Genomic DNA, 13,489 nt, shown 5'->3' with positions numbered 1-13,489 from the left:
GGGGGGGGTACATGCAACTGGATAGGGAGGGGGGGGGGGGGCACCGTTTGAGATCCACCACAGCCCTCCCATCCCTGACTGGGACTCCCTTAGGGACACCTGACCTCTGAAAACACATTGAATTTGGGCCTGGAAGACTGTGACTGTTGGTTAGAGGAGGAGGTGGCAGAGGAGAGGGAGAGGAGGGTGGAAGATGAGCTCCCTTGTCATTAATTAGATGTCAGAACTAAGCATCAAAGACGAGCTGCTGAATTGATCTGGGATCTTTTTTGTCATTTGAAACGCTGTCTCTGTCTGAGGCCAAAATGAGCCATCTGATGATGGCAGAGAGACGGGATTTGGAAGGTTTGACTGTTTTCCCTTCACACACACACCGAGCAAGCGTTCAGATGACGATGAGGAAGGAAGGAAGGTGTGTGGGCGTCGGAGCACATCCGAATTATCCAGGCTTACTCCGTATCTCTGTGGATCTGCTTCGATGGAATTGATTCAAGGCCGCTTTAATTATAAAACACAGATGAATCTCTACAGAGCAAAACATAGAGGGATTAATGAGAGACAGTTCCTCCTCAAACCCCTTTCTCCCCCTCTCTCTCCCTCTCTCTACTTCTTCTCTTCTAATACTCTATTCCCTTTCTCCTCCTTTTCTATAACTCCTTTCAATGATTCACTCCTATCTCTCTGCCCTCGTTCCACTGTCCTTCTCCCCTTTTCCCTTGTCTTTGACTATTTCATAACTGCCTCCCATCCCTCTGTCTTTCATTCCCTCCACACATGTCCTTAATAAACTGAATTACCTTTTTCTTTAATTTCATCCCCTTCTATGCATCCTAATTTCTATTCCTCTGTCATTTGGTAACTGGCATTCTTCCATTACCCATCCTCTTCTATTCTCTTCTCTTCTCTTCTCTTCTCTTCTCTTCTCTTCTCTCTCTCTATCTCTCTCTCTCTCTCTCTCTCTCTCTCTCTCTCTCTCTCTCTCTTTCTCACTCTATCCCACTATCCCTGTCCGTCTCCCCCTTTCCCCCTCAGTGCCAGCAGTACCGGGAGCGGACAACGGTGCTGGAGAACCAGTCTGCGGGAACGTTCGTCCTCCAGGTCCACGCCGTGGATGCAGACGAGGGCTCTAATGGGAGAGTCACCTATGGATTCATGCACAAAGACAGCACTGTGCCTGCCTTCAGTATCCACCCAGACACAGGTACCGTACAGTCCAACTTCACGGTTTGGTTGTGGACCCTAGCAGCATCCCCATAGTGTTTAGGCCTTGTGTCATCTGGTACTGAAAGGGTTACAAGTCTCTGGATCGCTTTGGAACTACCTTGAAGTATTTAATGAATTCCAAAGTTCAAACTAATTCACTTTAATGACACCCTTTCAAAATGTGCCGGCACTCAAAAGGGGAAGAAAAGACTGCGGTTCAAAAAAAAATAAAAAATGCACAAGCCCTCGTTTAAAAAGGAATTGCTTTATGAAATGTAACTGTTCAGTCGACGTCAATCATGAGCCTTTTTATAGAGGAGAGAAAGGAGTGAAAGGAGAGGGGATTGGCTTTGCGTGAACTGTGAGGAATCCTTGGAATGACTTTGATTTGAATTCAAGTGCAATTTACAAAACACCAAACATTTCATCATCAACTTCAATAGCACGTCAATTACAGTGTACTCACGTCCTTCATTAGTGTATTGATATCTGTAATTACATGGCATTATGCTCGCTAAACATAATACATGAGATTCATTAAGTGGCATAGATGAGCTGACCATGTGTAAACAGTAACCAACACCCTGGCAGTAATAGCGTTTGAGAGAAAATGTTGTGTCCGGTCTGCCTTTGTCCGTTGCCCTAGCAACCACTGTACAACACTGTTCCCTCAGGTGTGATAGTGACGTCCAGGAAGTTTGACCGCGAGCGTCAGCGGGAGTACGCGGTGACGGTGACCGCCACGGACCAGGCAGCAGACCCCCTCATAGGGATCTGTCAACTCAACATCCTCATTCTCGACGAGAACGACAACAGCCCCAAGTTTGAGAACCTACGCTATGAGTGTGAGTGCTGGGGATCACACACACACACACACACACACAAACACACACACACACACACACACACACACACACACGCACGCACGCACGCACATGCACATAGACATGCAAAAGCACACAAAAATGCACTCACACGCACTCACACACATATGCACATAATCCAGTCCTACTATCGATCCAGTAGTATTTGCAGATCATGTCTACCTGGTTAATGTTTCACTGACAGCACCAGATCCGTGTTCATCTCGCCAAGACATAGTTTAATCAGCAGAGCTAAGGCTCATAATGCTTTCAGCCAATTGAATATGACGTGTTGTCTTCCCCACAGACTTCCTACGGGAGGACACAATGATTGGCATCAGTTTCCTGCGTGTGGCGGCCCACGACGATGACTACAGCACCAATGCCGCCGTCACCTACTCCATGTCTAAAGAACAGCCAGAGTACCTGAGGGTGAACCCCCTAACCGGCTGGGTCTACGTCAACCAGCCCATCTCACAGGTCAGGAACCCAACCTTAACCCCTAACCCCTAACACTAAACCTAACAGAACCGTCACCCATCTCAGCTGTACGTTAAGTCGTACTGCCCCGGGTATCTGTTGGTTGAGATGAGACTCATTACTGGGAATAATTCTCACTTCAGCGAGAGTATAGAGGAAGTCTAACTCGATATTTTAAAAAGTCATCGTAAGCCAGCACAAATCTAACAAGCTAATGTTTGAGAGGTTTTTAGCCGTTTTCTTCTTCGCTGGCTAGTCTGTAAATGTCCCTCCTCGGGGGAGAATGTTTTATCACATAACAGGAAATGGGAAGCCTGGTGTAGCGAGGAGGTGTTATTATGAGTGCTCCCAGGGAAGCTGTTGCTATGACTACAGAGTTCCTCTGTCAGCAGAACACTGTTGGTAGCATTCTGTCAGATGAGACAGTGTCATTTACGTTCACCCGTTACTACCAATGTTCTACCAGTGTCCAGTAGCATGAGCCAAATACAGTACAACCAGCATATGTCCCTGTCCCTCTGACACTCCCTGACACTGTCACCCTGCGTGACAGGCCTCTCACTGTAACCTAATCTACACAATCACAGGGAGGGCTTATGTTTCATGACTTCTCTAGCTGTCCTGCCTCTTCACCCATGTCTAAACTGCTCTTATTCCACGTGTCATGTCACTGCCACGCTGTTGCTATGACTACAGAGGACCTACATCACCCGGGAAATAGTTGCCACGGACGGGGGGAACCGGAGCAGTTCGGTGGAGCTGTCCGTCACCATCACCAACGTGAAGAACCAGCCTCCGCAGTGGGACAGGGACAGCTATGACGTGGTCATCCCGGAGAATACCGTCAGGGACACACCCATAGTGGTAAGATGGGGAACCGGGACAAACAGGCTACGCCCCAAATGGTATTCTATTCCCTATGTAGTGCACTCTGGTCAAAAGTAATGCGCCGAGTAGGGAATAGGGTGACATTTGGGATGTAGGGTTACCCAGCGGGTTGTATGTGGAGGAGAAATAGATGAAGTCATATTTTAACATACACATGGGGTTATATGTCCTGGGGCAGGTAGAGGGACTTAGGGGGTATCTTAGGGCAGAGTTGAACATGAATGATGATGGAATACAAATTAGGATGGGTATGGCACATGTAACATGAAACAGGCACTCTGAGGTGCATGGGGTTAGAGAAAGGTGAGTTAAGGGGAGGTTGGGACATGATGACACACATTAGGATAGGTACGCATTACAGAAATGGGGCTGGTAACTTGAGGAGGGTATTTTGAGTTGTGAACCAGTGTTTTCCCAGGGCTTCAAAGCAAATAAAAGCATCATGGAGTAGACTTGTTTGATCTAACATTTAAAGTTGTTCATTATACGGCTCTTACTATACTGTACCTTACAAACACCTCAACGCTCGGTGACACTAGCTGCCTTTACCATTTCTCTGCAGTAATGCACAGGGATGCGTATTATGACGTGCTCTATGGACACCCAGCTATTATGGTCTGCGGCAAAAGACGAAAGAGTCGATAATTCCCTCAGGGCTCAAACTCCATCCCTACTCTCCCATCCTCCCTCTCTCTGGCACTTGCTGTGTCCTGGGATAGCCCTACATCCTCATGGCAACTTACTCCAGCCAACACCCCCCCCTCCCTCTGCTCCCCCTCTCCCTGCCCATGTCCAGACTCATCCTCCATCGCCTCTATTTTTAAGCCAACCGCTTCATTACTTCTACGAGCCAGGCTCTGGCAATCACGAGCGCTGGATTATTCATAGGCATTTACTTTTATTTTTTAACTAATGCATTGAAAATGAATTTGCTGAATTTCCTCTGGATCTTTTAGAAGCTATTAAGGCTATTAAAAATGCAGATGAATATTTCACTGAGAGTGATCGAGAGAGGGTGAGTGAGGGGAAATGAACAGGGAGAGAGAGTGAGAGTGAAGGTTTCCTTTGCATCAGCAAGATACATTTGTACTCTTCAGGGAAGATTTAATGGGCCACAGTAGGTTGTCGTTGATCTGTAGAGCTGCTTGTTTTGCAGGCGGCCTTGCCTGATGCCTAAAGCTGTGAATTGACTGCTATTGTCCTCTGTTTCGACCTTTCTCGGTCTCCTCTCTGAATCCCAGACTATCAAGGCCACCTCTCCGCTGGGGGACCCTAGAGTGACCTATAACCTGGAGGATGGGATGGTGCCGGAGACCAACATGCCTGTACGCTTCTATCTGACCCCTAACCGTGAGGACGGCTCTGCCTCCATCCTGGTGGCTGAGCCCCTGGACTATGAGACCACCAGGAACTTCATACTGAGGGTCCGGGCTCAGAATGTGGCTGCAGTCCCTCTGGCTGCGTTCACTACGGTCCATCTGAACATCACAGGTGAGACAGAGCCGTGCAACCTGCTCATACAAACAGCCCATAATACTTTCCCTTTTTACTTCCATCCCAGCAGCCTCGACTCAACAATGTACACAACCATCGCTCTCTCTCTCTCTCTCTCTCTCTCTCTCTCTCTCTCTCTCTCTCTCTCTCTCTCTCTCTCTCTCTGTCCTTCTCTCTCTCTCTCTCTCGGTCTCTCTCTCTCGCTCTCTCTCTCTGTCTCTCTCTCTCTCTCTCTGTCTCTCTCTGTCTCTCTCTCTGTCCCTCTCTCTCTCGCTCTCTGTCTCTCTCTCTCTGTCTCTCTGTCTCTCTCTCTCTCTCTCTCTCTCTCTGTCTCTCTCGCTCTCTCGGTCTCTCTCTCTCTCTCTCTCTCGCTCTCTCTCTCTGTCTCTCTCTCTCTCTCTGTCTCTCTCTGTCTCTCTCTCTGTCCCTCTCTCTCTCGCTCTCTGTCTCTCTCTCTCTCTGTCTCTCTGTCTCTCTCTCTCTCTCTCTCTCTCTCTCTCTCTCTCTCTCTCTCTCTCAATTCAATTAAATTCAAGGGCTTTATTGGCATGGGAAACATGTGTTAACATTGCCAAAGCAAGTGAGGTAGATAATATATAAAGTGAAATAAACAATAAAAATTAACAGTAAACATTACACATACAGAAGTTTCAAAACAATACAGACATTACAAATGTCATATTATATATGTACAGTTTTTTAGCAATGTACAAATGGTTAAAGGACACAAGATAAAATAAATAAGCATAAATATGGGTTGTATTTACAATGGTGTTTGTTCTTCACTGGTTGCCATTGGAAACATTGGATTTGTTTTCGAATTCTTTGTGGATCTGTGTAATCTGAGGGAAATATGTCTCTCTAATATGGTCATACATTGGGCAGGAGGTTAGGAAGTGCAGCTCAGTTTCCACCTCATTTTGTGGGCAGTGAGCACATAGCCTGTCTTCTCTTGAGAGCCATGTCTGCCTACGGCGGCCTTTCTCAATAGCAAGGCTATGCTCACTGAGTCTGTACATAGTCAAAGCTTTCCTTAATTTTGGGTCAGTCACAGTGGTCAGGTATTCTGCCGCTGTGTACTCTCTGTGTAGGGCCAAATAGCATTCTAGTTTGCTCTGTTTTTTTGTTAATTCTTTCCAATGTGTCAAGTAATTATCTTTTTGTTTTCTCATGATTTGGTTGGGTCTAATTGTGTTGCTGTCCTGGGGCTCTGTAGGGTGTGTTTGTGTTTGTGAACAGAGACCCAGGACCAGCTTGCTTAGGGGACTCTTCTCCAGGTTCATCTCTCTGTAGGTGATGGCTTTGTTATGGAAGGTTTGGGAATCGCTTCCTTTTAGGTGGTTATAGAATTTAACGGCTCTTTTCTGGATTTTGATAATTAGTGGGTATCGGCCTAATTCTGCTCTGCATGCATTATTTGGTGTTCTACGTTGTACACGGAGGATATTTTTGCAGAATTCTGCGTGCAGAGTCTCAATTTGGTGTTTGTCCCATTTTGTGAAGTCTTGTGAGCGGACCCCAGACCTCACAACCATAAAGGGCAACGGGCTCTATGACTGATAGTATTTTTAGCCAAATCCTAATTGGTATGTTGAAATTTATGTTCCTTTTGATGGCATAGAATGCCCTTCTTGCCTTGTCTCTCAGATCGTTCACAGCTTTGTGGAAGTTACCTGTGGCGCTGATGTTTAGGCCAAGGTATGTATAGTTTTTTGTGCTCTAGGGCAACAGTGTCTAGATGGAATTTGTATTTGTGGTCCTGGTGACTGGACCTTTTTTGGAACACCATTATTTTGGTCTTACTGAGATTTACTGTCAGCTCTCTCTCTCTCTCTCTCTCTCTCTCTCTCTCTCTCTCTCTCTCTCTCTCTCTCTCTGACTCTCTCTTTCGCTCTCTCTCTCTCTCTCTCTCTCTCTCTCTCTCTCTCTCGCTCTGTCTCTCTTTCTCTCTCTCCTCCAGACTAACCCCAGAAAGCATGATGCACCAGTCTCCCGATCCGAGCTTAATTCTCCATTACCGCGGCTTCTTACTGCAGTTCAGCCCACCCCTGACCCTCTGTCCCAAAATAGCTTTCATTCCCACCGTAGCCCAGATCCAGGCTCCCTCCTCTTATCCTCCCCCTTCCCTCTAACCAGACTTCATCTCCCCCTCTATCATTCATGAGAGTTAGTCTTAAACCAGAGAGACATAATTAATCTGGCCAGACCCTCCTCACTCCTCCACCTCTCCTTCTCCTCTCCCTTATCTGTCTTAATAAGTGAGCCTTCATTCTTCTCCAGAGGATGGAGGGAGGCAGGGAGGGCTGGAAAGAGGAAGGGAGGGTTGGAATGGATTTAAGACCCATGTTTAATTCATAGATTAAGACATTTGCTGCAAAAAATACAACATGGAAGTGCATCGTTACTCTGAATGCATCCGAGCCATTATGGTTTGGGGTTTGGACTAACTATCCTGAAATGTCCTCTTCTGAAGAAAACAATTTTTGTTGAAGTTTCTTGTAAAGTTATTGCGATAGTTCTCTATAACAGTTAAGAAAGAGGTAATTGAGTTCAATAGACAAATGACTCTAACAAGCTGTTTGTATCATGTCTCTGTGGAAACGGTTGAATGGTGAAAAATAGCGTGAGCTCTCAAGTGTCAGCAAGAGGTCTTTGAAATTGTTGAATACACCTCCAGGAGTTTGAAGGTCTCCATTAATCTCTGTCAACAAATGTTTAGCCACAGAGACTACTGGACACAGAATGGAGTCTGCTGCCACCCTGTTTTACAGCCTGCTGCGTGAACAACACTCTACTCCTTATAAAACCCTTTCACGGAGAAAATACTGAGCCAAATGATGACGGATAATGCTTGTGTTTTTCTCTTCTAGATGTGAACGACAATGTTCCCTTCTTCACCTCCTCCATCTATGAGGCGTCGGTCACAGAGGGGGCGGCGGTGGGGGCGTTTGTCACGCAGGTGTCATCCAACGACCTGGACCTGGGACTCAACGGAAAGGTGACGGAACGCTTTGGAATAATGGAAATACAAACAAGCCTCCTAAATCAGCACTCCTACTCTGAGACCTTTTGTGGAGACATGTCCTGGTTCTTAGCAATTTCTCTGAAAATCTGGAGTAATTGGGGGAACTCCAGGCCTAGTGTTGTCGACCGTTGTTTTTACTTGAAATCCTTGTGAACAACCCACCAGTATGTAACCGGATAAGCTGAAACCACTCAAGTGTAAACCCACAGTAGCAACTCCCCTTGTAATTTCACCTTGGAGTCTTACACTGAAGGTAGAAAATGGAAAAACCCATCCATAGTTCTGTAGGACAGTGTTCCTCCACAAGGGTCTGCTTCCTGTAGCCCGGCCATCAAATCTGTACTTCGCTTTGGCTTCCTGAGCTGAGAGCAACACACTGTATAAAACATACAATATGACAGTTCACACATACTGAAGCTTCCCCCTTTCCTGCAGGTAAATTACCTGGTGGCCTCATGGGTGGAATGTTATTCGGATTTTTCAGAATTGCATAATTAATAAACTTTTTTATTTTTATTACCCCCCCCCCCCCGAAAATCCGGTGTTTCTATGTCAAACGGTTTTGTTTTATTTCATTCATCTGTGATGTAATATTGAGATGTAAACTCTATACCTGACATGGTACAGAGGTCTTCTTTTTATACTTTGGTTTCAAAGTAGATCTGTTTAAGGCTACCAAGAAACACTCTGTGACCCAGATTTAACCCACTGCAGTAAAAGGTTATTAAAGAACACTAGTGTTGAGGAGACAACACACACACACACACACACACGTGCACACGCTTGCTCGCACGCACGCGAACAGGAGGTACGCTTGAGTGCACACACTCTCACACACACACACACACACACACACTCACAGCACTGTCTACATTTCCTGCTGCTTTTCTGTGTATCTCTTTCTTGATCTCTGTCTTGCTCTCTATGCACACACAATCATGCATGCACACACACACGCACATCCCCACACGCACACCAACAGTACGGGGAGTCTACTCATAATTGAATTCCCAGTACGAGGACACCATGTCTATCGGCACAGGGGTGCATAAAATGTACTCAGTTCTTTGCAGGCACAGTGTCCTTGGCTGCTTAATTGCTTGCTCTTGTCGAGGCAGGCTGAATCATAGATAGCATGCAGGCCCACGTTTAGATAATGAGGATCGTTGATGGGCGTGAATATGAAAATATTTTTTTTCACGCCTGTCTGTTTTTTTCTACCAATAACTTGACCCCGCCAACCATTTTATTACGGCCTTTCATTTGTGCTCTTCCCCTGTACGACCCAATTCATTTTTTGACCCGTGCAGTTTCAATCCTCTCTCTCAATGAATTTCGCTGAACAACTTCCTGCGGCTGTTGAATGCCATTGATAGCTCGTCGACGCAGCTTTTGTTCCGTTTGAATATTAAAATGAGGTTCATTCTTCTTTGGTGAATAGACTTCAGGCTCCTGCTTTAAACCACATTATAACGACATAGCTTTGTTTTATTGATATAGAAATACATTGTCACAGAGGGTCACATGTGGCTGGGTTGAATGAGATCTCTCTGCTCCAGAGTAGCTAATTCAAGTTTGGTTAAATAAGAATGTGTGCACACATCCACCCCAATAGAGAAATAAATGAATCAAATGCATGGTGTTAGAGACTATTTTTAGAGTAAACTATTGTTTGAATAAAACTATTATTCTCTCTCCCGTCTCACTCACCCACCTTTGGTGATCCTTACTCTGCATCTCTGTCTTCCTTGTCTCTCTCACGTCCATCCTTTCTTACTCATCCCTCGTGTATCTCCGACGTCCTTTCCTCTCTTTCCACTCTTACTCCATTCATATCCTTCACCTTCTCCATGCCACTCTCTGTAACCTCATCCTTCATTCTCTTCCACCCTGGCCTCCTGCTCTCCCTCCACATCTTCCTCCTCCTCTCTCTCTCTCTCACTCTCTCTCTCTCTCTCTCTCTCTCTCTCTCTCTCTCTCTCTCTCTCTCTCTCTCTCTCTCTCTCTCTCTCTCTCTCCCTCTCTCTCTCTCTCTCTCCCTCCACATCTTCCTCCTCCTCTCTCTCTCTCTCACTCTCACTCTCTCTCTCTCTCTCTCTCTCTCTCTCTCTCTCTCTCTCTCTCTCTCTCTCCCTCTCTCTCTCTCTCTCTGTCTGTCTCAGATCTCATACTCCCTGCTAAACGACCGCAGTGGGGACTACCAGTACTTCCGGATTGATCCTGAGCTGGGCTCCATCTACACAGAGACCGTGTTTGACCGTGAGACCAAAGGCTCCTACCTGCTGGAGGTCAAGTCAGTGGACGGCTGGGAGTCAGCACGGCCCGGGAAACATGGACAGCCCAACTCAGGTGAGGCCAGCTCAGATCAGCTCATCAGCTCAACAGGGCTGGAGGATGGTGGAGGACGAGAGAGAGAGAACAGCAATGCATGCAGTATGCACACAGTAGCACGGCTTATCAAACTGTGACGACTTAGGAATACACTGTGCGCATTGTCTGAATACATTTCAATACATTTGAAAAATTACCCCATTTTCTGGCCAGCTTTGGTACTACGGTAGGAGAGCTGGGGTTTGGATGGCAGTTTCAAGACGTCCTTTAAGTCTGAGCTGCTGCTTGTCTCTTTGGTGGGGAGGGATCCTCTCTCTCTCTACCAAATATGCGTATCCGTCCCCAGAGGGAACTCTCACCCGCTGATGAACAACCAGACAGGGTCTTAAGGAGAATGTATTTTTCAATCATATTATCATAGATTATTAAAAGTTGCTCTCAGAGGTGTCACTACAGACCCTGGTTCGATTCCAGGTTGTATCACAACCGGCCGGCCGTGATTGGGAGTCCCATAGGGCGGTGCACAATTGGCTCAGCCTTGTCCGGGTTAGGGGTAGGCTGTCATTGTAAATAAGAATTTGTTCTTATCTGACTTGCCTAGTTAAATAAAAAAATATATACAAAAAATAAAGAGGATTGGAGACTAGGGGCTTCAGAGGGATGGAGACTCCTCCCAGAACACTGCTCTTTTGCTTAGCATGTAGAAGGAGTCTATAGGGCCTTCAACCCTCCATCCCTCACTATCCTTCCATCCCCTCTCCCGCCCAGCAACAGGCACCTACAGCCTGTCTTATACAACATACTGACATGGTGGTGTGAATCGTGGGGAAAAAACACATTCAAACATGCAAACACACACACGTTCTCAATCTCTCTCTCCCTCTCACTCGACTAAAGAGTATACTGAATTAAATTGGAGGAGCCCAGGAGTAGGGCGATGTTGTGATCGATGACAGCTGTTCAAAAAAGAAAAGAAAGAAGACTAGACACAAGGATAGAGGAGTATTGAGGAGGGGTCGTAAACACGACCTTGATGCAATAGCAGTGTTTACGGGGAAAGAGCAATCTGTCACGTTGTTGACGCTGCGTACTTGCCACGCTTCTCTGTGTGTGTCTGGAACACAGGAGAGGAGGAGACAAAATCAATTGACGATGGCTGCATCTGCCCAACAGATATGTCCTCCTTCTCCTCTCCTCCGTCAGACTCAGAAAGGCGTAAAAAGTTGGAGGTTGTGGCTTGTTTTGCTGCTGGGCTGCATTATCTCTGTGTTAAACTGCAAGCCCTCCTTGCAACCAGCTTACATAATTGATCTTATCTTGAAGAGTGTATTGCAAATTATGTTCCTTTTCATACTCATATCAAAGGGAGCATATTATATTGGGATGGACCCCACTCCCTCCTCCCCTCAAGGGTCTCTTTTCACATCTGCCTACGGATTGCTTCAGAAAAGAAAGAATCAGACGGAGAGGGAGAGATGTGAGGAATAACAGAGGGTGAAGATAGGAGGATGGAGGGAGAAATAGAGGGATAAAGAAGAGCGGGGGAAAGAGGGGGGGATATGTTCAGGTTGACAGAATAAGAGCGGGACTGGCGTTTAATCTCTCACTCTGTGCTCTCTCTCTCCTTCCTTCAGACACGGCGTACGTGAGGGTTTTCATCAGCGATGTGAACGATAACAAGCCTGTCTTTGCTCAGACGGTGTATGAAGTCGACGTGGATGAGGATGCAGACGTGGGCTTTGCCATCCTCACTGTCAGTGCTAATGACGAGGATGAAGGTAAGTGGTGGAGAGGGAGGAAATACTTCCCTGTCATTCTCACTCTCCCGGGGCTCAGTGAACATGTGAGAGGTTACGAGGGCTCTCCATCTATCCTTAGGTCATGACCCTGAAAAAAAACAGTACGGTTGAGATGCCCTAGTTGTCATCAAGGCAAGGCAAGGCATTAAGGTGGCTACTTTGAAAAATCTCAAATATAAATTTGATTTGTTTAACACTTTTTTGCTTACTACATGATTCCATATGTGTTATTTAAAAGTTGTTATGTCTTCACTATTATTCTGCAATGTAGAAAATAGTAAAAAATTAAGAAAAACCCTGGAATGAGTACAGTAGGTGTGTCCAAACATTTGACTGATCCTGTATGTTTCACATCGATTTCATGTTATAGATTGTTGGTGTGTCATATAACTTGTCAAGGTACTGCGGTGTAAATAGAATATAAATCAGCTTTTCTTTTCATACAAACTGCATAAGTCTCCATATGGCTTCCCCAATAGCTCAGAAAAGACATCCTTAACATCCCAATAGGCTCATCAACTCCCAGGCCAGGGACTGCACACACACAGCACACAGCAACTCTACTCTCTCTCTCTCGACTGCAGCAAGCCCTATAATAACTCTCCTCCTATGGGCACCATCCATACCCCTCTCCCATCCATCTCAACCTATACTAACACACTGTCATTTATTCACCTGACTCACCCTCATTCAGCCGGCTCTAGCTCACACGGACCGCTACAATAAATCCATTGTGAAGCATATCATCTCCTTCGGTGCAGCGGCAGCTAGCTAGCACGGTGAGGGCTCTTTATCAGTCCGCTATGGGAATAGGAGAGGAGGGGAGAAGGGGGGCGTAGCTTCATATTATCAGACATTTATCATGTCGGAGCGCGTAGGCCTGTGGAGCAGCAACCACCTCTCTGTGATGAATGGGCTCGGCCGCGCCGCCAGCTCCATCTCTGCAATCTCAACACACAGTGCCCCGCGTGAGGGGACAGTCTCCGGGCCACTTTGGGTAATAAAGCACACACACGGGGCCAGCTATGCTGATGGGCCGACACCCCAAGCAGATTATCACTGCTGAGGGAGCCAGGGAACTAGGAACACAGAGAAAGAGAGAGAACAGAGTGGGAGAGAGAGAGAGAGACAGTGAGGTCTTTTTCCTTTACTGTGCTGATAAGAGTTCCTGGAAGTGGAATCAGATCGTTTCTTTTTGTTCTCCTCCTGTCAGCTTATAGCCAGAGGAAGTGGGACGTTTTTTTTTTAAACACGTACAAGTGGGAATAGGATTTCTTGTGTTTGTTTTTTCATTTAGTTTGTTTACACTGCGTTGCTCGCTCTGTGCATGCATGGTCTCCACTGGGATTTGAACTCAGACGTTTGAAGGGGGAAGGAAGCTCAAATGAAAACATATCTATTCACAG

General features: G+C 46.3%; 1 protein-coding gene across 1 annotated transcript in view; it reads left to right on the top strand.

Annotated features, from left to right (window-relative positions):
• Positions 1-13,489, top strand: part of si:ch211-186j3.6 (neural-cadherin) — a 220,182-nt gene that overhangs the window by 126,288 nt on the left and 80,405 nt on the right. Inside the window, exons 9-16 of the mRNA XM_036963347.1 lie at positions 1,033-1,201; positions 1,878-2,048; positions 2,374-2,546; positions 3,243-3,410; positions 4,676-4,925; positions 7,799-7,926; positions 10,116-10,302; positions 11,919-12,062. Of these exons, the coding sequence (XP_036819242.1) occupies positions 1,033-1,201; positions 1,878-2,048; positions 2,374-2,546; positions 3,243-3,410; positions 4,676-4,925; positions 7,799-7,926; positions 10,116-10,302; positions 11,919-12,062 (1,390 nt within the window). The remainder of the gene's footprint in view (positions 1-1,032; positions 1,202-1,877; positions 2,049-2,373; positions 2,547-3,242; positions 3,411-4,675; positions 4,926-7,798; positions 7,927-10,115; positions 10,303-11,918; positions 12,063-13,489) is intronic.

The sequence above is a fragment of the Oncorhynchus mykiss genome, chromosome 26, assembly GCF_013265735.2.
Source record: "Oncorhynchus mykiss isolate Arlee chromosome 26, USDA_OmykA_1.1, whole genome shotgun sequence".
Lineage (NCBI taxonomy): Eukaryota > Metazoa > Chordata > Actinopteri > Salmoniformes > Salmonidae > Oncorhynchus > Oncorhynchus mykiss.
Note: the sequence above shows the minus strand (reverse complement) of the source record. Positions and strands in the feature narration are given on the sequence as shown.